General features: G+C 39.3%; 1 protein-coding gene across 6 annotated transcripts in view; it reads left to right on the forward strand.

Annotated features, from left to right (window-relative positions):
* Positions 1-25,377, forward strand: part of MECOM (MDS1 and EVI1 complex locus) — a 513,830-nt gene that overhangs the window by 432,003 nt on the left and 56,450 nt on the right. For 5 of the 6 annotated variants that reach the window (XM_006131720.5, XM_006131722.5, XM_006131721.5 and 2 more), the window contains exons 3-4: positions 11,445-11,579; positions 24,816-24,918. In XM_006131720.5, coding sequence (XP_006131782.1) covers positions 11,445-11,579; positions 24,816-24,918 — 238 coding nt within the window. Of the gene's footprint in view, positions 1-7,488; positions 8,496-11,444; positions 11,580-24,815; positions 24,919-25,377 lie in introns of those variants that run through there. The other variant, XM_006131724.5, reaches the window with a different exon arrangement.

Genomic DNA, 25,377 nt, shown 5'->3' on the forward strand with positions numbered 1-25,377 from the left:
TCCATATTTGGCCATAAATATAGTAGTGCCACCCATATGTGCATAAATATAGTAGTGCCACCCATATGTGCAGTTTTGAACCAGGGCTTTAGCTAGTGTTAACAAACTAGAAAGCATTTTTGGTAGATAAAGGTCCTCCCCCATTGCGAATGAAGCTCAATTTTTTTATTCTGTGGGTTATTGGGTATTGGAGTAGCCCCTGCAGGCTTCTGAAACCTTGTGAAGGATGGTGGAATTAGATGGTCAAAACTGGAGTTTCCAAGGTTCTCCAGAATTCTTGGCTGTCTTTCAAAGTGGGGAAAGAAGAAAATTAATGTAAAGGGGTTGTACAAATAAAACTTCTGGGGGCAGAGGAGCCTAGCATTCAAATCAGTCAGTCTTTATTTAAAATATGGCATGCCCTGTTTCCATTATGTGTTAAAATGTGTTGATTAACTAATGTTGTTCTTCAAATCATCTTTCACCTACATATGCTTTTAGGTTGTAAACTCTTCAGGCCAGGGACTGTCTCTTCTTTTGGCTATCGACAATTCCTAGTACAATGAGACCCACAATTTCAGCTAGGGACATCTATGTTCTACTGTAACAAAAATATTGAAGACGAAGAATAATGAGTATATGGGCCCAGATTACCATCTCCTGTGGGAAGACCTGTAAGAAGTTTTGGGAAAGGAAAATTCCATGAGGCTTTTCTCACAGTTTCCTTTGATTTTGCCTGTAAGGGAAGTGATACTGCCCACCTGTGGAATAAGCAAGATGCTATGCTCCTACATCCCATAGCCCTGCTGCCTTCACCTCCTGAAATTCCCAAGCTATTTGCCAGAGGTCATTGCTATCTGCACAGAAACCCTGTGCCTCCCTATGGATTCTTGGCCCTCATCTTCTCTCCTCTCATTGCCTTTCAAGATGGCTTTAGTTGGCCTGTGCGGTCAGGGCTACCCCTACCAGTAACTGCTCAGTATTCTCTTACAGGGAGGAGGAGCTCATTCATGCTACACCCAGAAAGCATTATAACTTGGAGAGTCCTCATGGAATTAATTCCTTAGCTCCACACCTAACCTGTTTCACCATGTGTGAATCTGCTGGATCCTATGAGCAGCCCAATTGCACACTCTGGGAGGAAGATTAATGGTGTTATATGGATGATTGTCCTCCCTCCCTTTCACTTAGGCAGGACAGATCCACACACTTCTCTGGGCAAACAATCAAGCTGGGGAATATTTCCATTTTGAGCTGAGGATGTATCAAAAGAACTGCATTTGTTCTTGTTCCTTCTCTCTTGGTGAAAATGGCAAAAATGCCACCAGCATTGTTCCTTAGAATAAAAAACCATGTGTCTGATGTACAATAATGCTCTTATACCTTTGTGCATTATGGTCTATTCTTGATTCACTTTCAGACCAAGATTCAAAAGTTTTGGGGCCAAATTCTGGCACCAAACCTGCCACAATCTCCCACCCCCATCAATCACAAAACCTAATTCTAGTCAGAAAACTGGTTTCTATCCATCAATTCTGACAGCCCACAAAACCAATGGAGAGGCTGTTGTTTGACAGGAGATGCTGAACAGTCTGGCAAAGTGAAGCTGGGGGATCTATAGATTTCTGCACCTATGCCCCTTGACACACCAATAATGTTAGGTGCACTCACATCTTCTGCATATTATATGTTTATTTATATACATATAGATAATGCCAGTGCATCTGATTCTGATCTCACTTGAACTAGTGTTGCAAAAAGATGGAAATGGGATCTAATTTGTGGTGTAGTTTAATAATAAAGGACTGAAACACAGAAATACTTCAGTTTTGCTTGGTTTACTTTTTCTCTGTGGTTGTCTGTCTTGTGGTTACCTTGGAAACACAAACAAGAGAAAATTTGATTGGAGGAGCCCCAATAGTTGTGGGTGGAGTTTTGAATAGTGCCAATTATGGTCGGATGCCCCAAGTCTCCAAAGATTGGGATTATTTTTTAGAGTTTTTTTTTTAAGAAAAGAAGCAGAAGGAATAAAATTATAGAATAAGAGACTGAAGTTTAGATATGGGAGTGTAGTTGTTTGTTATTTGGAAGAGTGGATTTTAAAAAAGAAAAAGCAGAACAGTTTTGCTGAGCAATCAGTTGTTAAACTGTCAGTGGGAGCACTGCTGAGATATTAAAAATAAATTGGCTCATTATTGTGAACAAGATAGTTATGTCAAAATGCAGATATACAAACGATCTCTGTTGATAATATAAAAATTGATATTAGGAAATTACTCCCAGTTTTATGTTCTCTGTGTGGCTACATATGTGCTAATATATGTGTTTTGTAGGTGTGTGATCAATCCATTCACAAAGTGTGTATTTGAGGGTACATATATAAATATATTTAGGATATGTCTTTAACACACACACTATGATTAATGGAATTGTATAAATAGGATCGATGGGCATAAATACACACATTCTCTCTATATATTGATATAGATATGTGTGTGTTTACATAGTTGTGTGCATATTTGTAAGTCTAAAATTCCATAGTTACAAAAATAGTTCTCATATATAATCAAATGCCTTTGATCTATATTACCAAATTACCAGTTATAATTTTCAATCTTCTGTGTACACAGTACACACATTTTAGGGAGACTTTCCACTGATAAATTAGGAGACCCACCCTTATATTTCACATAAAAAGTTATTTTGACGTCAGGAAGTATTTGCAGACTTTCTGATCGCGGTGTGGATTTTTATAATCAATTGATTCCTCCCCCCCCCCCCCCCGCAGTGTTTTCGCAGTAAATGTGGCAATTGATTGTTCTTGGTTCTAAGAAATAACATTGGTAACGGTATGTATCTGCGGCAGGTCGAGGTTAGGACTCGGAATTGTGCTGAACATCTGTCATAAGTATGTGTGTGGGGGGGGAGCACATTAAAGGTGTGAATTTGTAGTTTAACTCCGCCGACAATGCTGGGAGCGGCTAATGTGGGATTTGGTAGAGCACCAACGCATTAGTCTCCGCTTCGAAACAAATGTTAACATTCACTAAATAATTACAATCAAGAGAGGAGACGAGATTCAGTCGCTGTTTGCAGCGAAAGCTCCCGCAAAAGACCACGTCATCGCTTTACCTGAAAAAGAATCGGAGCCCGGAGCCGTGCCCAAACGGTGATTACAGTTTTATAGTTTAATTAAAAAGCGCAGCAGTCGGGAAGCGGTCAGCGGGGGAACCCTCCTCTCTGCTTGTCTCTAGCACATGGGATTCCCGGACAATAATGGGGTGCTAATTCCGAAAGCTCGCACCGCCCTCCCGCAAAGACAAGGGGGGATGTGTCGGAAATCCACCCTCCAGCAGTCCTGGCGAAGCCAGACTGACCCCAGCAAATGAAAATAATCAGAAGTAATTAGAAGCGTGCTGGACTACTCCTCGGAGATCTGTGCGAGAGAATAAACATGCCGGGGCCCTCCGAGCCACTGCAAAGGCCCATGTCTGAGCTGTTAGGTGCCCTGACCTTGTCCACATAAAGACGTGATTTATGAAGTGCAGGGCACAGCAGCAGGACTTCTGTCTTCTCCAGAAGAACCAAATTACTGAGGTGGAGATTAACATGCTTTCAGATGGGCCCATTTCCAAACCAAGGGAAAATTTTTATTTCATGTTTTTTACCTTTAATTTCCTCCTCCCCTCTCTTTTTAAAACAGCCTTTTGGCTCGGGAGAAACAGAACCCAGAGAAGCGACGGCAGTAACAGATTCGGAGCCATGGGAAGAGATAAAATGGACTAGGAAAAGTCTGTTTAACCCGGCGCTGTAGAATCATTTGCGTTATCTACCCCGGGATGTGTTTGATTTGACTCAAGAAAGATCTGGTAAAGATCTGGCTCGTAGTATATACTAAGAGCATTGATTTTTTTTAAAGCATCTGTCAATATCTATAACGTAAGGCAAAGGGAATTAGCAAACTTCTGAATGGTGTCAGTGTTTCTAGATGATTTCACTATTCTTGTGGCTTGTTGCCCTGCATCCCAGAGCACTAGGGCATGTTTAGAGAGGTTTTCATTTTACTACACTTGTTGCAGTATTTTAAAAGCTGCCAGTGTTAGTAGTCACGATGCTCCACAGTGTGCTTAGTCACCTTGAGAAACAGAACATTAAACCCCACTTAACAACTGTGGTTAAGAAGTGACTATAAATTAACAGATAATCTTCAGATTACAATTAACATGTTACTGAACATTTAAGAAACTGCCAGCAACTTGTCTGATTCCCCTCCCCCTTCCCCCAGTATTGTCCTCTGCAGAGCGCTTGTCCGCAGGAAGCCTATTAAAAGTGGACAGTGCAGTTATTTCATCTGGCTTTGGCTGGGCTTTAATGATGTGTTGGAATGTACCATGCCCATAGGGTCTCCATTAGGAGAACTTTTACTTCTGGGGGGACCATGAAGTTAAAGGCTTAAAAGAGGCATCAGTTTACAGCCTGGTGGGAATAGCTAGCAGACTGGAGTACTAACTCCTTACTGCCTCCTCTAATGTGGCGACTTATTTTAAATAAACAGTTGCGAAAGGGAAACAGATCAAATGGCTTTGATACAAGGGTACAGACCCTCAAAACTGGAAGAGGAAGAGAGAAAGGGCCAAAGACGTATTTGGTCACCTTTCAAAACAGGAAGAAAACACAGTTACAGCCTCGTATGTGATCAGCTAGCGGGAGATCTTTACATGTATCAGTCATTCCTCAGCCACCCCTTCTGTGGTTACCACAAGGCTGCTTTTGCTCCAACGCCTCTTTAAACCACTGACCAAGAAAATGAAAAGTCCCTCCTACGCCAGGGGCAAAATCTGCATGTGATAACCTCTTTCTCCTCTTCACCTCCACGTCGAAAAAAAGTTGACATATTTTTGTGGATTTTGTTCTCCAGTCCCCGGGGAGATGGGGATATGAATGCTTAGCTCTGCCCTAATACGTACGAAGTAATGGCTTTTCTATCATCTTAAAACCTGGCTTTATTTTTAATAGCCCTTCCAAGTGTGGAGCTAAAACAAACAGGCATGTTCCCTGTTATTGCTAGCAGACAGCAGCTGGGGTGGGGTGGGGGAACGAGGTGGAGAGCAGCTGGAGGGGGGGGGAGAGGGAGAAGATTGCTGGGGACTGCGGTTTGTGGGGTGCTGTCTGTTGCAACACTCTGCTGATCCAGCTAAGTGTGGCCACATACAGCAGCTATAGAGGGTAAATAATCCCTGATGTACTAACCGGCTCTCCTGGCGTTGTTCTAATGGGATCCGCTCTGCATATACAGAGACATATCAGTGCAAATTATTAGTGCATCACAAAGAGTTTGATTTAGTAACTCAGGACTCGACTTTCCGAAATAGTCACCCTAACAGCTGGTCCTTCATCAGCATCAAGAACAGTAACGATTACTATTTAGCAGGGGGGAGTAGTACCACAAGCTAAAACCCCGGGGAATAACACCACCAAGTAGTACCAGGAGAATGGAGGCAACAGCACAGGCTCTGCCCTCTGCAGCGATGCTGCCCCTTGTAAAGCTGAGCTTGGGAGCAGCACTCAGCTCACACCTTCTAGCAGCAGCCACCGCCTTGGCTCATGCTCCTGAAAGGAGAGTACAGTACCCGAGAGACATCGGCCGCCGCTATGTTCTTAAATCTGTACGCCCAGCAGTAATTCAGCTGGCTACGCCATCTACTGGCCATTGGCTGCAAGCTTCTGACTCGCATCACCCCTCCTCAGTACCACATATACAGGGCACGGGAGCTGTGCGTGTGTGTATGTCTATCTAAGCCCTTTCCATGAAATCCCAATTTAGCCAGGACCTGCTACTGATACCAAAAGACCTTTTGTTTATCCACCAACGTTTCCTCCTTTTCATCGAGGCTTTGTTAAAGGGAGGGGGCTAAGGTTTCGTATCAGAACCTCTGATCAGGCCTATGGGCTCGAGCAATCAGTTTCCCAGATTACTTGTATTTAATACACAATGCATCATAAAACAAATCCCTCATCCTGACAGGAAGAAAATAGAACAGCTCATAGCTCGAGCTGGTCCAATTTATGGCTAAATTAAAAAAAAAGAAAAAGAAGGCTCCAACAATGGACAAGTTGAGGGAGGGCAGGAAATCAATGGGCCAGCAAACCGGGAACTCTGTGCAGTTCTCAAGCCCCGGACTCTGGGAATCTCTGGCCAGATTTGGGGGGGGGGGTTATTTACAAAGGATTTTTTTCCAGGCCTACCTAACACTGCTGTGTGCGATTTGTTTTCTCTCTCCTCTCGTCTTGAACAATAGCCATTATCTGAAATAACAGTTCAATGTCACAGATAACAGGCCGCTGAGAGGAATTAATCATCATCTCTTGTCACTTGGATTCTCGCCCTTGCCTTCTTCTCTCCTCTGCATTGTAAAAAAAAAAGTCGATTTTTAGTCTGAGAAATATAGGCGAACTTTTTTTAAAAAGTGGGTGGCACTTACGATGGCGTAATAAACGATAAAGTTCAGCCCCCTTTTTCTATCCTCTCCCCTCCCTCCTAAAATGTTACAGTTAACCTCGGGAGATAATGTCCAACTTTGTTGGATAGGGTGGGTCAATTTGCTGCATTGCATTATTATTATTATATTTATGGTTACATTTTTTTAAAAAATTAGGAGTCACAGCAATTTCGAAGGCTGTATCTTTTATGTAAACTCAAGGAGAAATCATCTCTTGGATAATTAATTCTCTATCGATTCCTTCTGCTCCACCACCCCAATCCAAATGTCTAGCCTACCTCCAGTTTCATTCATGAGATTTGTTACTAGATAAATAAATAAATCAAGATTCTTTAGGAAACGATTCCAAATATAACAATGGTTTCCCTTCCTCAAAACAGGATTGTTTATAATATTTATTGTGAGGTGCAAAACAATATTAAGAAAGCTACTTTTCATTTAAAAAAATCTGTGTACTTTCCAATAGATGTAAAATATACATCAAAAAAGATACTGGCTCACCGTAAATTCACAGATGTATAGACGTAAGGTAATATTTTCCTCAGATCAGATTCGGTGATATATGTGCGGGTCATGTTGCTCTTTAATGTTAAGAAATAACATTTTAGGAACTTTTAAAAACAGATCATGTATTGATTAATTCCGCGCCTTGTGTATGTGCATGCGCGCCTCTCTGTCTAGTGAACCGGAGAGGAAAATGGAAAATAGAAATGACAAAAATTTCTGCTAGGAAGAGTAGAATTTAGAGCGAGAGGGGCTTCACACTATTTAAACGCCCTATATACGTACCATGGGGTCTATAGCACAGATGCAATATATGCAACCGATTCGCTTTTTTTAACGTGGTAATCAAAGTTCTCAACTGCATTCCATTTAGTGATTGGGGCTGCTGCTTTTTATAAGTTAAAATCAAAAAGACAAAGGCTGCCGAGTTTGTGAAACGCTTCTTAAATAAACACATTCACATGGAGACACTTGCACTTTCGGAACACATTGGAACAAGGCGAGGTTCTCCTCTGCGAAAGAAAAATCCTCCCACCCAAGATCTCCCTATTGGCTGCTGATTACATGGATGGACTCGACATGTTTAAAGGGGATGGTGCATCCGTAATCAGTCTGCCCCTATAGGACTTCTGTCTTGGCGACCTTTTGGTGACCTCTCTCGCCGGAGGAGGCTGCTGTCACTTTAAAAATTTACTGAAAGAGGAGCCTCTGTCTGGCTTCCGACCACTGGGTTGCAAGGGGGAGATAGCTCCCGCTCGCTCGCTCTCGCCTCTTTATGGATGGCCGGTCAGATCTTCTTTAAAGGGACAGTTCATGAAATGGAAACCCTTGGCAGTTGAGTGTGTGAGGTTGCAAAAAAATAGAAAGGGAAGGGAGGGGAGGGGAGGAGAGGGGAGACGCTCCGGCTGAGAAAGAAGCTCTCACCGGACAGGCTCTGAAGAGGAGTGTGTGTGTGTGTGTATGGGGGGGGGGACAGCCTCCTTACCCCCTCCCTCTCCAGAACATACTCGCACTTTTTTCCTGGGATCACCAGCAGAGAAGTGAAAGAAGTTTTTTTTTTTTTTGGTGGGATTTTTTTTTCACCCTTGATAACTTTCTTTACCCACACCCACACCCCGAGCAGCCGATGCGAGCAGGAGGGAAGGTGATGGGGAGCCGGGCGGAATTTGCAGATGTAAGAACAGCAATAATAATGACAAAGACTCATCCTTAAAGCAAACTTCCTCCCCTCCCCGGCACCTCCCTTCCCCCCAAATAATCTAGCAACAGCCCCTGAGAACTCCAGGCGAGGCGAGAGAAACGTCCCAACAAATGGTGGAGGCAAGTGGATCTTGCAAGCAGCGACCAGAGCCGGCCGGCACAAGGACACCCGCCACCCACCCACTCTGCAGACAGACGGCGAGAGCTTTTTGTTTTGTTTTACTTCCAGCCGCTTGAAGGACCTTTCCCCCTCCCCCTCCCTGGGCACGGAAGCGCGCAGGCTTTAGGAATCAGTGCCGTGTGAGAGAGAAGGTAAGAGGAGAGGGTGAGGAGAGTGATCCTAGTCATAACAAACTCGGCGTGCTCCCGGACACTTTCTCTTCTGTCCGCTCTGTCTTGGCTCAGTGACTTACTCCCTGGCCTCCGGGTGCTCCCCTGCTCAGACTTGTGATTTCCTTGTTGCTCTCAGGGCAGCCACGTCTCTCCCTCCCTGTGGCTTGCTGGTGTCTCTCTGGGGCGAGGGGGTGATGTGTGTGTCAGGGGTGGGGGTGTCTGGCTGGCTCGCTCCTTCTGTCCCAGGGATCCAGTAAAAGCGAAGGGGTTGGCTTGCCAAACCCTAGATTCCTGGCAAAGCAGCCGACCTGCTTCTGGATCTGCCTTCGGCAAAGTTCCACCTTCACCCAGGGGCTAAGTCTGGGAAGCCCTGGCGTGCGTGGTTTTGTAGCTTTGTTACCCCCACGCTTCCCTGCCAGAGACACTTGCAATGACCCTCACATAAAATAAAAGGAAAACCAAGAGCGTTTGAAAAGGCAAGGCGTGTAAAAGTAATCAAATGAAGGCTTCTCAGGGCAATGGTGGCTTTTTTGAAAAGGCAAAACTCCTGCATAAGCAGCTAAGGGGGTGGGAAGTCACACTCCTGCAATTTTTAGTTAAAAGTCTCTGGTCCTGTCAGAGAAACCTCCCCCCCCCCCACGAGATAAACCTTCGTTACCTCGTGGAGACGCTCATCTAAGAACGAGTTCAGCATGCCCAATAATTTGCGAGTGAAACAAAGTTAAGTCCTAGTTGCAACGAGATGCAGACATTTAATTTTCCAGTGGAAATGCTCCCAGCCCTTCAAGAAGGGCATACAATTGGGATAGGTCCTACGCATGATCTGCTGTATGAATTTTTGTCGACGGTAGCAGCTGAAATAATTAACGAAATCCAATGTGATAGAACACAGCTCAAAACTTGCCCTTTTCACGGGGCTTATAAACATGGTTGGTTCACACTACTTCTTAAGTTTGAAATTAAAATATAATGGTTTTGATCGCCCTGTAAAACGCGTAGACGAGGGGAAGGGATAGTGTTCTGTTAGATTTGGGTTCCAGTCAATCGTCTCTTATTTTGCCATAGTCAGGGCCTGATCCCGCTTTCCCCTCGTACCCCAAATTTCTCCTCGGACTCAGGGGGAATGTGGGAGGCAGGATCGGAGCCTCTGTTGAAATATCTTCCTAAACTTCTGTGGCAGAGTTATTTTTAAACAATTGCAAGGCAGTGGAATTCGAAACAAACTTGGTCAATATCGTGCAACTGAAATGAGATGATTTCTTCCTGTGTGGCAAAATCGAACTCAGTGGCCGGGGTCAGCCGTGCGGCGTGTGGGGCAATTCATTTGAATATCGAATCTAATGATTTAGGTTGAAGTTTATTACAGTGAAATAATCTTTAAAATGAAGCGACTTGACGAGATCGAAGAACTTATAAAAACTCGCGTGACTATTATGAAAAATTGGCTGAGAGTAAAGAAGGCAACTTTTTGTGCAACAAACACAGTCGTTCCCAGAAAGTGTCCTCTTAAAGGTTGCTTTTCGGTAGCACACTGGTTGCTTTTTAATTGCCTCCTGTTCATAGTGTGTCTCGCCTTGTGCCCTCTAGTTTGTCCTCTTGAAGTTTGTGGTTAGTTAATGATCTGAATCTGCTTCTGGAGGATTACCTGAACTCTATGTTAAACTGCTTTAGGGCTAGGGAAATGTACCCTCAACTTCAGTTTTCACCTTCATAAGGGCATAGATAAAGCAGCTTTCCAGCTGGGTTCATTTAATTAATGAATCTGAGCTGTTGTGGGGTAGAGCTAGCCTATATTGTTAGTCTTTGATAGAAAACTTCCTTAGGTTTTCATTAACTAAATGATATACAATACCAGAATTCCTTTCCATTCAACTTGAAGGCCAAAAGTGCTCTGAGTCTTGACGTGAATACAAATTCTTTAAGTGCAAGAACAATCTCTCCCTCTCTGGTTTCTAGCACAAATAGGTTAATATATTTTCTGTACAGAATATGAGAAAGACAAGAACTTTTGAAATGTAATATTAGCTTTATGCATATGTTGTGATTTTGCTGAAAGCTTCGGATAGGCTAGTCATAAAAGCTGTAGATAAATGATGGTATGAAGTCATATATAACGATTAGCAATTTGTCATAATATTAGACTAGAACATCCTTTTTAACTTGTCCACAATCAATCTGATTAGATTTGTTTATATTCTTCATAATTAGAACTGTATATTGCTATGTGTAGAATATTGTGCCATGTTTTCCATGAGTGTTTACATGGTTTTTCATTTATTTTCTTTAGTTTGGCGTAGAGGGCTCTATTAACCAAGCCCTGTGAATTGCTTCGATTAGGGGGTATGATTTAAGTGTTAAAGAGGGGAGGAGTTTGGGAAGCATAATATTAAACCAAGATTAATAACTCTGAATCTAAACATCATTTAGTGTATGGAATTTATATCAAACACGAAAATGTTAAGTGGGACCTAACAATACATCAAAAGAAAATAAAAACTGAAACATAGAAAAAATAACACATACATACACAACTCCCAAGAGGCCCACCATAGATACTATCTTTAATCATTCTTATGTATAATCACAGACAAAAATTACATTGACATAGAATTTTAAACAATATATATTCATTGATATAAAATGAGAGAATAGATTTTTGCTAAATGCATATATTCTCCACTAGAAATTATTAGACATCACCTTGATTATGGGAAAGCATTTTTAGGACATATTTACAATAAATGTATTGCCCCTTTATTAATATGCATATCCCTAACAGTTATTTTAAAGTGTCACTGGAGTAACATTTTTGAATAAAACTTGCTTACATTATTATCCATTTGTTTATTTGAAGACCGTGATTTATCTTTTCATTAGTATGGCCTGACACCAATAGAAACATTTACTCTTTCCTATTCTTCCTTCTAGATCTTGGATGAGTTTTGCAATGTGAAGTTCTGCATAGATGCCAGTCAACCAGATGTAGGGAACTGGCTCAAGTATATCAAATTTGCTGGATGCTACAATCAGCATAACCTAGTTGCATGTCAAATAAGTGATCAGGTATGTTGTGGACAATTTCTGGATTTGTTTGTAAAGAGCTTCATGGTATCAGTGGGAAAAAATAATAGCAAGCCACGGTATGTTTTATGGTTTGTTTGTTGAGTATGGCATCAGTTAAAACACCTTTGTGAAACTCAGAACAGAGTAATTTTTACCAGCTACTGCAGAATAGAATTTCCTATTTTTCACTTTAATGTCCTCTTTATAAAATACATGGTTTTTATTCTATATCTGGTAACTTTTGGGATGTCTTTGGAAAATATATACAGTATTTTCCATTTGTCATTAGTGATACTTCATAATTTATCTTTCAGTTTAATTGGATGGCTAAAGTGGTGCTTTCAGTTACTCAAAACATTCAATGTTTTGAGTAACTGAAACATTAATGGAAAATGGAGGTGAAGATACAACAAAAACAACTTCCTTCACTCACCCTAAAATATATTTCAGACACATATGTCTATGAATATGAATATACATGTGCATTCATGCATAGAATGATGCCCTTTCATACAATGAGATAGAACCACGAATAGTTTCATTCTGAATTTACTTATATTTTTAGGTTATTTTTCTCTTTTAGTTAATGCAGGATTAGAACATTGATATTTTATTGGATTAAAATGTTAGTTGCCTTTAAATTTTTAAAATATTATTGGGGTATGTGGAAAGAAATCATAGTAAAACAGTTTGCTTTGAAATAGTCTGAGGACTTGTTTTTTTATCATAAAGGTTTCTTTTCACATGTACATATCAAATGAATGCCATGATGAAATGTTTTAATGAAATGAAGTTAGATTAAGAATGTTATGATTCATTAAAGAAAAGACACTAAAATTTGAAGGGGTAGCAGCCAGTGAATTCTCATGTTATATCTAAAGGTTCATATCTGTAACACAGCATTTGATTCTTTTAATCACTGTATTCCATTGTCACCAAATAATTAATTGAAACAGGTGAATTTTAAAGATTATCTTTAGTTGATTTAATTGCTTTGACATTGAGGAAAAAAATCACACAAGACCTAAGCTTCAATTAGAAATCATTCTTTCTAATCAAATTCATGTTATATATAAAATATAAAAAATGAATGTCAGTCTGCCATTTGAAACATCATTACAGGATTATATATTTGTTTCTGACAGAATAATTGATTAAAATTGGCTTAAATAACTTTTTCAGAAACTGTGATCAAATATCATTTTAATTTTAAACTTTTAATATTCAGCATTAATTGCGTGCAGTGTAGAACAAATCAGCCTTCCATGAGATAACATTGTTTTTTACATAACCTCTGGCTCAACAAAAGAAGGAATAAAACTGGTTAATGGGGAAAAAACATTCTCAAGTTTACATTCTTTTGTACAGAATACAGTCAATTCTATGAGTGCAGATCATTCATTTGATCATGTTGCAAAATGGAAAGTATGCAGCTGAGCTCAAATAGACAATATTTTACAATTAATAAAAGTTGGAATAAATGGGTAAGTTTTTCATAAAGGAATCATATTAATCGATAAGTGGCTTACTGTCTCCATGATGATATTGTTGTGCTGCATAGAAAACATGTACTGTACTGAAATATCAGAATCTTTTCCTGTGCACAAACACACATACACATTTTGATGTTTTTAAAATGAAGTTTTAGAGTGTAGAAGTTCCTCTTTTTTAATACTTACATTTCTGAGATTTGGTGGTGGTATCTTTATTGCTGCCAATTATTTCTTTCATGCACTGGGGACTTGTTATTTATTTTTGCACAGCATTATGTGATTCATAATTCCTAATTTTTACAGAATATTGTTGCCAAGCTTTGTAAATTAAAAACTGGTTGGCTTTCAAATAGTTATGTGGTGTGAGATCTGCTGTCAGCAAGAGAAAATGGATTGCTGTTGCTATAAACACTGAAAATTTATCCACAAAATTTGTATCTGTCTCTCACATTTTATGAGTATAGTCTAAAAATAATTCTGTAAATGTGCTCTTGAATCTTAAACCAATTAGCTCTTCTAACAGCTAGCTTCTCCTTCTGCTTTACTCTGCACAAACCTGTAAAGGTAACATCAAATATAACAGACCAAACCATGAAATTGACATTACATAGCCAAATGTCTGCATATAGAAAGAGTGCCAAATAAAAGTCAAATTTAAGCTTATTGTGTATATGCATTTGTGTGTACGCTATTTGTGAGAGTGTTTGTGTCAGTCTGTCTACATAGATAAGTCTACAAAACATGGTTAAGTCATAGTTAAGATTAAGAGTACACATCAGTAATTTGTCGATAGATAATAGATGCAAAACAGTTAAATCAGGAGGTTCCTGTCCTGCTTTGATACAAGAAAGCTGCACTGAGATCACGGATAAAAGAGCTGGTTCAAGAGGTTCTCCTCGTCTGATGTTTCACTCATTTTCCATAAGAAATGAGACCCACCAACTAGTGAATAAGAAATACTCATCCCATAATGAGCACTCTCATTGCGTGAGATTCTATTCACTACCCAGGCCAGGACAGAGACACTTGATCAGCAGTAACTGTTAACCTCCAATTACTTCACCTCACCTGTAAAATTCACAGGCAAACATTGCACGCAATCTGAAATGGTAAAGGATATTTACCAGCACTCTGACCCTTAGTCTGAACACTAGTTTATAGTGCTAAACGCAAGCATGATTGAAAGACGGGTATGAGCCCTAGACTGGTGGAAGTAGTTTTCAAATAAAACTCTGAACTATGTATAACATAGTCAAGGTGCTCAGTAGAACCATCTTCATACAACAAAAAAGAAAAGAAAAGAAAAACACCTTTTTTGTTTTCTATGTTAGGCATTATGAAAGACGTATCTCCCCCACTCCATTTTCCTGTTTGAGGTCAGGTTTCATCACTTTGGATCAACTTTACAAAAGGTCTGGGCTCCTTCATATAACTGTATGAATGAGCTTTGTTGAGATGAACAGCTTGATAATAGTGAGATGCAGTCAAAACATGTATGCAACTCACATTTCATTTGATTGGGGATGGGGTGTAAAGGCTCTATGTATGGGTTTTTTTTTCTTTTTGGTTTCAAATAGAGCTGATATAAGATTTCTCTGTGCTGTCCTCCTATTATCTCGTATGCTGTCTAATCAGTCCTAAAATAGTGTAATTCAAGAAGTACACAAATAATAAATTCCACAAATAGCGCACTTTCATTTTTTTTCTTTAAAGAGCCTTCAGTATTTATAGGACTGCAATGAAGCCTATAACCATTCTTTCACTGGAATGTATATTTCAACTTAAAAACAGTTCAGATTTAATATGAGATTTTGCTATCTTATAAGACTTAAGTTTATTATTGCTCGATGTCTGTCTATTTTTAGTTTGATATTTTTAAAAAGTGACTGTAGAAAGATTATAATGGTTAGACTTTCTAAAAATAGCAGCATTCTAATAAAACTGTAATTTTTAAGTACAGATTTTGAAGGGAATCCCATTGAAAACAGAGTAGTAATTATAGTAATGTCTTTTTAAGTGGACTATTTCAAATGCACTAACAAGCTGAGATCAGGCATCTTGCAATTATAATATGCAATATATTTTAAAAGTCCACTTCGTCATATTTATACTTAACACTCTTAATTTTTGTTGTTTAACTTACTTATTGCTTACAAGATTCCAACAGTGGCACAGCCATACATATAATGCTGGAGGGCTGTGTTTAGCCTTCAGGTTTTTCTTCAAAGATTTATTTTGTTTTAGCTATAGAAATTTCCAGATAGTTCAAGCTTAGTTTGCTGACAATTTTTCTTGTTGAAATAAAAATTTATTATTCTCAATTATCTTTACTGGATGAAAAAGCCAGTAGTATTTTAGTCCTAGCAACTATCAAAGGGTACACGGCCAGTGTCCTAAGTGAATTGCTATACATTTTATATCTTTGAGTTTTACAAACTTTTTAAATCTGCGGACACAGCCTTGTGTTTCAGATGTTACTGCCTTAGTCCTTACACCACTCCACACCGCTAACTGGGAGAATAACATAACTGTGGCTGTAAGCATCTTTGCATTTCTCAAACAATCCTATTTCTATATGCACCTGCAAGGGTTGCGCATGTGTATTATGTAAATAATAGTTTTGTGGATTTTGCTTGATGATTCAGCAAAGTTAAGCTTTTGCCTGTTGGCAGTCAGGCAGGCTTACTTACACTAAATTGATTTAGTGCTCAATTCTACTATGCTTCCTCCTGCTCAGTAATACCTTATTCAGCATATAAGGCCTGGTCTAACTCCTACTATAGTCAGTGACAATCTTTCCATGGTCTCACAGAAATGAATGGGACAGCTCATTCTTTATTACGATGGCAAAATCTGGTCATCAGGTTGTTTTATTGTCCAGCCTATGTCAAGTTTATTTCTTAGTGCAATTAGCATTAATACTGGGTGTGAAGTTTCAGCCTTACATTTTACATATATCTTTATAATCTGTGACATAACACACTGTAACTTTTTAATTCAGCTCACTATCCTTCCCTGACATGAACTAAGAGTGGAGGACATTTTCAGACCTGTGAAGTCATTATTAAGCTTGCCATTTGTGTCAAGTTTTACTATTGAGAGAAACTTGGCAATTAATATTTAGCAGGCACAAGAAGATAAGTTCTTTCTGAGCAAATGTTGTTGATAGATTATCTTCGTAGACTTCCAAGAAATAATATGTAGGATTGTCGTTGCCCAAGGACAGAATACCAGGCTGAAATTTACCAAGTAGATTCTGCCAGTTCTTTTGTGGTTTATAAATGGCAGCAGATCACTAGCAGAGGATTCTGCCCATTGTCACTTGAGATATGTATTGTTCTCCTTTCTGATTTACCTTATGAAGCATTAGTGCTCTTGGAAATGGCTTTGTGATATTGGTGGGCACACTCATTCCTTCCCTGAAATTATAGCAGGAACGTAGTGTTGTTTGGGCCAACATACACGCACAACAACCAAACGTACATTTGATCTAATTGACTACACTGCCACCGGTCTTTATAGAGAGGTAAAGGATTTTGAATTGGCACACAGGCATTGAAAAAGTCTCCTTTCCCCGGGTGGTCCTCCCTTGTCAGGCTGAGGAACATTGACTCACTGTCAAGGAAATTGTATGGCTGCTGTGCAGGCTGTATCTATTCTGTGGGAGGCTGTGGTGGTCCAGTCACTGGGACTTTTGTGAGCACTGGAATTCACAATGCAAAAATAAAATCCACCTGGGTGTGATTTGGATAATGATGGTTAGACACGCTTGTTATATTGAACTGATTACAAAGCACAGGGATAGACTGTGGCATTTAGGCACCACTCCAGGTCATGTTTTGAAGCTGCGCCACCTGAGATAAGCACCAGGAGCTACTCTGCCTTTGGGAGGCAGATGTTCTATCAGAGCACCCTGACAATATGAAGTGCCTGGAGGTGAGGTAGTTAGGGAATAGCTCCATTCCTCTCCACTTTCCTTGGGATACTGTAGAGCTCCAAGACAGAAAGGTGGAAACCATCTCTGTGGGTGAGGGTAGGTTGCCAGGTGTCCAGTTTTGAACCGAACAGTCCAGTATTTGAGCTTTCTGTTCAGGAAACAAAATTGAGAAAATATAAATGTCCGGTATTTTCTAAATAAGATATAATGTAGATTGTGATGTAATGTCAAGTGTGTCCAGCATTTTTGTTGAAACCATCTGGCAACCCTAAGTGAGGGGCCTACCCGTTACATAAGCTGCAAAAAGGGCATGTGTGTGAGAGAGACCTTCCGCTCCCCACTTCCTAGCTTTGCATCTATATAAGTCACAAAATAAATTATTGAGTTGTTTTCTATGGATTTTTTTCTGAACTTCTCTAAGGGTATGTCTAGACTGCATCCCTCTGTCGGCAGAGGGATGCAGATTAGGCAGGTCGACATTGTAAATGAGGCAGAAATGTAAATATCCCGTGCCTAATTTGCATAAAAATGGCCACCACATTTTGCCCACTCAGCACTTTGTCGGCAAAAAGCGGCAGTCTAGAGGGGGATCTGTCGAGAAAGAAAGCCTTTTCTACAGATCCTGTAAACCTCCTTGCAGGGAGGGATGCAGTCTAGACATATCCTAAATGTCTACTTCAATGTCCATTGAGGTTAACAGAAAGACTTCTATATACTGTACCTATGCAAAACATTAATTTATTTCAGTATGACAAGATAGATGTGGCTCATATTTCAGAATTCATTTGTCCAACTGTGCAAGTTGTTCATCCTACAATCTAAAATTGAACTTTAGTAATTTGGACTGTTTGAGTGGTTAATTGTATAATCTGTTGCAGAAGTATCTATCAGTTTGCACTTCATATTTTCTGATGGGCTTAAATCCATATTTTGTTAGTATTTTTTATGTAAAACTTATTATTAGTTTTGGCCATTTAGTTTGTTTTGCTTTTTTGGGTAAGTTCTACTTTTATTCAGAAATAACACTTCACAATTCCAAGATCAATGCCAATTGGCAGGGCTCAGGAATGTATGCACTTGCTTGCCTAACCTGATTTAGTGGTGTAGTCCCATTCTGACACACAATTTCCTTACATGTATATCCCCCTTTGCTTTTAGGACTCTAGTCTTTGGACACTAGCAAAAAAGACTGCACTTGGGAGGTTTGATCCAATTATTGTTTCACACACAAGACTCCATTGAAGTCAGTAGGTATTAGGACACCATACATGAAGAATGACTGCAGGATCAGTGTTTAACTCTTTTGCTAATTAGTATATGTCCAACAACCTTGGCTCAGATCATTCTTTACACCTTGTGATCAGTTTATGAACTGATACTAACATCCACTGAACATTTTGTCCTGGGTGATAAAAATGCACGTAGACATACATAGGAGGGGAGCAGTTTTAAAAAATAATTTAAAGTGAAGGATGGCTATTTTAAAGCACTATATTGCTTTGAGAAGGTGAAAGCTATCCTTTCATCTGCATCATAGGAAGGGCTGTCCTCCCACTGTGCTGATCAAATGCATGAGGCCATGACTGCCAAAAATAAACCCACAGCCTTTAACCTGAAATTTATTGCATTTGAATTTTGGTCTTGAATTTTTGTCTCACATGTGCAGTGTAAATTTTCCCATTGTTCTATCACCTAGGAGAATAATGCATATAATATAGTATAAGATTTCCATTCCAAAGCAATAACACAGGGTTCTAGAGCAGAAGGCTAATAGACATTATAAAAATGCGCCTAGCATTTTTTATATTCTGTTCCTTTTCACTGTGTTTTACATAGTCATCTTCTATTACTGCTATTCAGTCCATTTGCCAGTGGGGTACAAGACATGTAAACAGTGAACTCCTTCCTCCTAGAACTACACATATGTTAAAAACAGTTATAATGTAGTCTGCCCTATTTTACTTAAACTACATGCTTCCAAATCTGAATAGATTCTGTTATCTGAATTTCCGAACTATCATTGGGACACCTAGTGTTTTCCAAAGCTGTTGTGTATATACAAGAATAAAAGGTTTAGTCAGATGCAATAGAATATAACTTTTCTTCAGCAGCAAGGGCAACAGATGTGTTCATATCAACTGTTGACTTTGTTCAGATATGTAAACTAAGTGTCACTTCCCCCCCAGAACTGGTATCGTTCTATTAAACTTTTCCTAGGTGGCTGAATGGCAAATTGAATGATGTGATAGTAAATAAAGAATTCAAACAGAGTGGTATAGATTTCACTGGAATAAGCAGAGATGGACAGAGAACTTCAAAGCGAACAGGCAGCAGTGCCTGAAATAGTCGTCTCTCTACAGATTTCACAGGGAGTGCATTTTCTCTATTATTTCAATTATTACAACTTCCTGAATAGGTTGAAGGTCATTCATAATTCACTCTTCTGTCATCTTTACACATGCCAAATGCAGTCTATTAAGCATAAATAAAATTTTGAGTGCCTGACCAGGAAAAGTAAACTGGGATTCATAACAATGAGGCCTTATTCATTCCTTTAAAAGTAAATTGTGTATGTTCATTTTTTTTATTTACCTTTTCATCATTACAGTTTGGTTCCCCCTCCCATCCTTCATCAATAACATAAATGAACTACCTTAAATCAACTTCAACAAAAAACAAATCAACCAAGTCCTCTGATTCAAACATCCCCAACATTGAAGGGTTTTTGAAATTCAAACCCAGAACTGGTTCAGAATTTTTGCCCTCTCTTTATCTGAATCAAAACTCCAGAGCCAACACCAGAAATCTTAGGGCATTTGAAACCTGGATCTGAATATCACAGTTTGGGCTTATTTCTATAATACATAGGGTCTCATTCTGCAATTTACAAGTAATTTTGTTTTGCCTGTGCATTGTAAATTGCAGGACTAGTGCTACAGTTAGATAGTAAAATGGCTTTAATGAACACAAAGGATGAAATCCTGGCCTCACTGAAGTCAAAACTCAGTGACTTTGGTGAGTCAGGATTTCACCCAAAAAATCTTTGAGCTTAATAGTACAAAAATCCATATAATCTATACTACCATTTCCAACTACCAGTAATAATGTTATAAATATAGTCAGCTACTGGTTTTAGGAGCAGGGAGAACCACTATGAAACAGATACGGTCTGAAAGTAATTTATGACCTGTCAGCTTTCCTTGCAGAGGGCTTCCTGATGCTTCAGACCCTCTGTCATAGCGGATCTTTTGCTAGTTCAAAAGAACCCGAATCAACATATTTCGTCTGTTCAAGGCATTGAAGAATTTCCCACTATATCTCAGGCAGAACAATTACAATTTGGTTTTGGGTGGAGAAAATGGAAAAAACCCCAGTATAAACATATTTACATAAAATATTTGGAATGTCTATTAAAACAAGATTACATTTAACAGCACTATACTTTTTTCAGGGTTCAATATATGCTATTTTAAATCCCCTTAGGATGCAATTCAGCATATACATTGTTAGACCAGGTCGAATTTTGTTTTGAATATACAGAAATAAATAAAAAAAAGCTAAGCAGTTTGTCATTTCTGGAGCTTCAAAAATGTAGTTTGGAACCATTTTGGAGAGCTTTTTTTTTTTTTTTTAAACAAGCACAAGATCAAAACCTAACTTAATCTACAAAATAAATTTTTGCTGGCATTTCCCTACATCTCTTCTGTTCACAGAACTCAAAATGAAGTCAGTGGGAGTTCTGTGAACAGAGAGGCTGGACAGATCATTTCTTGGAGGTAACTAATCTCTGCTGGTATTCCAGTTTATTTTCAAAATGCCAGCTCAGCCAGGCTAGACAATTAGCTGCAGAACACACACGTTAATTGGTTCAACATGTGTACCATGTTTGCCACAAAAGGAAATGCATCATACCAAGGTTGTTGGAAGGAAAGCTGATGCATCATAACACAGTTCAGTATAAACAAGAATCCATTTCAAATGCGTAAGAATGCCCTGTGTTCTGGGTTTGCAGCTATGAAGGAAAACATCTGAAAACTGAAATATCTTCTATTGTGTGCCATGTATCAAGTGGAAGCAATACTAGGCAACACTGAACAATGGCTTTTCTCTGTTCCTTGGTGTTGATGCATTACTGAGCTGCAAAGGGTGGCTAATTTGACACACCATAATTCAGAATCAAAAAACGATGAGAATGGATGAAGATCAGTTTGGGGCGCACAACTCCAGAGAGAGCTCAGGCAGGAACTAGACTTCAGTGGTGTCCTCTCTCCCGCAGTGGCTGCTTTTGCGCAAAAACTTGCCAGCTGTCTACACTGGCTGCTTGAATTTGCGCAAGAGCACTGACTTTGTAATATACAAAATCAGTGCTTCTTGGGCAAATACTTTGACACTCCCGCTCAGGGATAAGCCCTCATGCGCAAGAATACTTGCACAAGAAGGCCAGTGTAGACAGGCACCTTAATTTTTTGAGCAAGAAAGCCCAATGGCTAAAATGCACTTTTTGCGCAAAAGCATCCGTGCCAATCTAGACTCTCTTTTGCGGAAATACTTTTAACGGAAAAACTTTTCTGTTAAAAGTATTTCTGCAAAATCATGCCAGTCTAGACGTAGCCGGGGAGTATAGTGGAAACGGAAGATTCTTTACTCTCTCAATTACCTGGCACACCTTGTCTAGGATTAGGGGCAATATAGCTCCATGCATATGTGATGTCACACATTCTGAAAGCATGTGTGTATGCATATAGGCACATTCTGAAGAAATGCACAGAACTTGACTAACTTAATTTGACAAAAGCTTAGCAAAGGTTGATATAACAGGTTCTTGATGACATCTAAAATGCTGCCATAATGGGGCCAGACTTCAAACCATTCTGCTGTGCATTAGCCACACAATTTATGATTTCACCATGTCAAACATTTATCCCACTCCACGCCCAATCATGCATCCTTCCCATACATGGAACTATCTTTGGAGGCAAAGGAAGTTGCATGATGAAGGACTGCAGGAGTGCTGTCAGGTATTTCCAAGACTGCATGTCACGCACCCATTATTTCATCCCTTAATCAGTCAGCAGTTTAACCTTGTTTTAGGCTTATCTGTCTATATATAACTTACTATTACCTTTCAAGTGCATGGAGACCATTATACTTCAGGAAAAAAAAGATGGAGATTTAAATACATCTGTCTTTATAAATGGAAAAAACAAATGTTGCTTACAGCAAGTATTCAGTGGATGCAAGTTGACATCAGATTTATTTGCAGGAGTTAAAAGCTGGCTTCACTTAAATGGGTTTCAGGCTTTGATCAAATGAGTTTGGTTGCCCAAACCAAGTCCCTGGTGAACCAAAGTCCACATCACAAATCCCCTGCATCATTTGTCACAATTGGCAGTATCTTCTCAAGGTTTTGTGGCTCAAGCTTGAGGTGCATTAGCATAGCTATGTGGCAAGGCAAGCTCAGAACCTCCCTTTCCTCTGGCATTGCACCCTCATATTCCCAAGAACAATAAACATTTGCTTATAATTGAGAATGAACTCAGTGAAGTTAACACATCAGTGGGTCTCACCATTGATGAGTTGCTAAGTCACTTTTTTATTAACTCCACCAAGTAAATCCAGTATCACTGCTATAGACACATATTTTCTCTCTTTTTATATATACGTACATTACACTTAACAGATGTTAATTCAGCTCCTCAAGGCACATTACAATATTAATTTATCTCCTACAAGGGGTACTTTTAAAATCTTTGTCACCCTATCATTTTGAGTGTTCTACTTTGATTTTCATGTACTTGTTTAAATTAGGCAGTAATCATATTTAAACTGGTGGCATTTGCAGAGCAAGACAAAGGTCCTGATTCTGATCTGGTTTTACACCAATATAGCTGCAAGAGCTTCATGGATGTACTTGTGGTTTACACATGTATAAATCAAAACAGAATCAAGCCCAATGACACTGTAATATTATAGAACTTCCTTAAAATCCTTTTGGCATATGTGTGAAAGCTGCATTCTCTATTGCAAGATTTCATTGCAGTTCCAATATGTCACCATTCAAATGTCAACATGCTGTTGGAAAGGAAGCTAATAAGTTAAACCTTTGAGAGCTGCCAACAAAGGAGGTGATTCAAATTGTTGAGAGAAGTCCATTGTTTTCTAAAGGGAAATAGAGTTCCAGAATGAAACATGTGACTTATAAGCATTTATCTAAAAGATAAAAACACACACCAAGAAAACCCAAATGACAGTTTGCCCAGTACATCTCTTAGTATGAAGGAAAAGGGAGTTGTACTCTTGACAGAATGGGAGGGGCAGTTGTATACAAACTCCTACTCATGGCTTTTATTGGGACAGTGCACAGCAAACAGTAGGCTGCAGCATGTGTACATTGTGACTGACGTGTTTTTCCTCAGAACTTCTTATGTAGAACGATCTCAGTCTGTCTAGTGAGAATGCTGGTGTTTATTTCACCATAAATGCACTGCTTGCAGGCTTCAGGTGGCGAGCTGCTGTTCTCAAAACAAGCTACAGAATGACTTAAAAAAATCAGAGGAAGCTCCCCATTAAGCTATTTTTAGATATTTAGCACATATTTGTGGTTGAGGCCCCTTATAAAAAATAAACAATTAGGTTTTGGGGCCACCTACAGGGGAAAAATGGTAACTGCACATGGATTAATCCGATGCTTTTGTGCAATAATTATATCTGCGAAGAACAGATAGTTATAAGATGGCTCTTTGTAAACAAATGTTTTTAAATGGCAGTGGTTAACAGCTGCCCTTTTCTTGTCTCAGTAAAATTAGTATTGCAAGTCAGTAGTTTGAGAAAGGAGTATAAACCTAAACCTTACCTCCCCCCCACACACTTTTCCTTCTGAAAGAATAGGGGAAGGATAAACTTTGTTCCCTTCTCATGAAGTACCAATTACTCAGTTATCACAATCACATGTATGTGTTTTCTCCAAGATACACACTGACCAAAAAGTATGTGTGCCTATTTTCCCTAGTGCATTGCATTGGCTCTCCCCCTCATTCTTCCCTGATAACTACCACATAACCCAAATGCCAGACTCAGTAAAGTTTTCCAATAGCTATGACATCCAGCTTCATGACAGACTCCACAGGCAGTAGGTTTATCACCAGCTGTGTATGCTGTTTGGCTGCCGATGGACTCCTTGGGCTGTTTTCTCATCCTAGATAAATTTTTCCTTTGATTCACATTTGAAAACTAAGGGATAGTACAAGCTTCTCATAAAACATCATTGCAGAACCCTTTTCATGATTACGAGGGCCCATTTTAATGCAGCTTGTTCTCTCTTCCTTGCTTTTAAGTGATTCAATTCCACTGACTTCAGTGGGCTTACTCCTAATTAACACCTGTGTAATCAAGAGGCGAATCAGAACTTTTGTGTGTTCTTAGGATGCAAATCTGGAAAGGCTGCATTGGGTACATCCATATTTCCTTGGCAGAGCAGCAGGGAGTTTGTTTTATTGATGATTTGTGTATTATTAAAAGATTTGTGAATTGACAACAACATTCACAACCCTCCACTGACCATCACGTAACTTATTTCTTGGGATAGTTTGTCAAAAGCAATATCTGTTTTCTTAGGACCCAGAAAGCAAAAGGTACAGGGCCAGATTCTTTCCTCATATAAATTGGCATTGGTCTCTTCACTTCAGTGGAACTACACCAATTCAAATAAGTGGAGGATGTGGTCGATATTTAAACCCTGCTTTCCCAATAGCATTACTTTGTTCACATTTACCTCTTGTGATATCCACTATGATTCTTTTTTTTCAGATATTCTACAGAGTTGTAGCAGACATCGACCCAGGAGAGGAACTGTTATTATTCATGAAGAGTGAAGATTATTCACATGAAACAATGGCTCCAGATATTCACGGTTAGCAACTTTTTACTCCAGCCTATCTAGTTTGATACAAAATGTCCATTGAAAATAAAGTTGGTCACACATCTAGGCGAAATCAATGGGTTTGGAGTAGTGTTGCTAGATGAAGCTTATATGTTTCTTCTAATATTTTCCATTCATGTGCAGATTTATTCCATGCATGTGTAGAATAAATTTTATGTGCATCAAGGCATCTGTGAATGTGTACCACCAGTAGATAAAACCTAGCTGTGGGTGCTCTGCTAATCAGCTAAGTGGCATTTGAATATCATCAGCTGCACAAGTGCACAGCTTACACGTGCACAAACTTAACTGTTTATTTTTCTGCAAACCCTCACAGTAAATGAACTAATAGTGCTCATCATCAAATTTTACTCTTGTCTTTGACAATGATAATATCCCTATTGATGATGTAACTTAATTGTTCATCTTTTTAACTTTTCAATGTTTTTC

Source organism: Pelodiscus sinensis, chromosome 10 (assembly GCF_052426305.1).
Source record: "Pelodiscus sinensis isolate ZL-2025 chromosome 10, ASM5242630v1, whole genome shotgun sequence".
Lineage (NCBI taxonomy): Eukaryota > Metazoa > Chordata > Testudines > Trionychidae > Pelodiscus > Pelodiscus sinensis.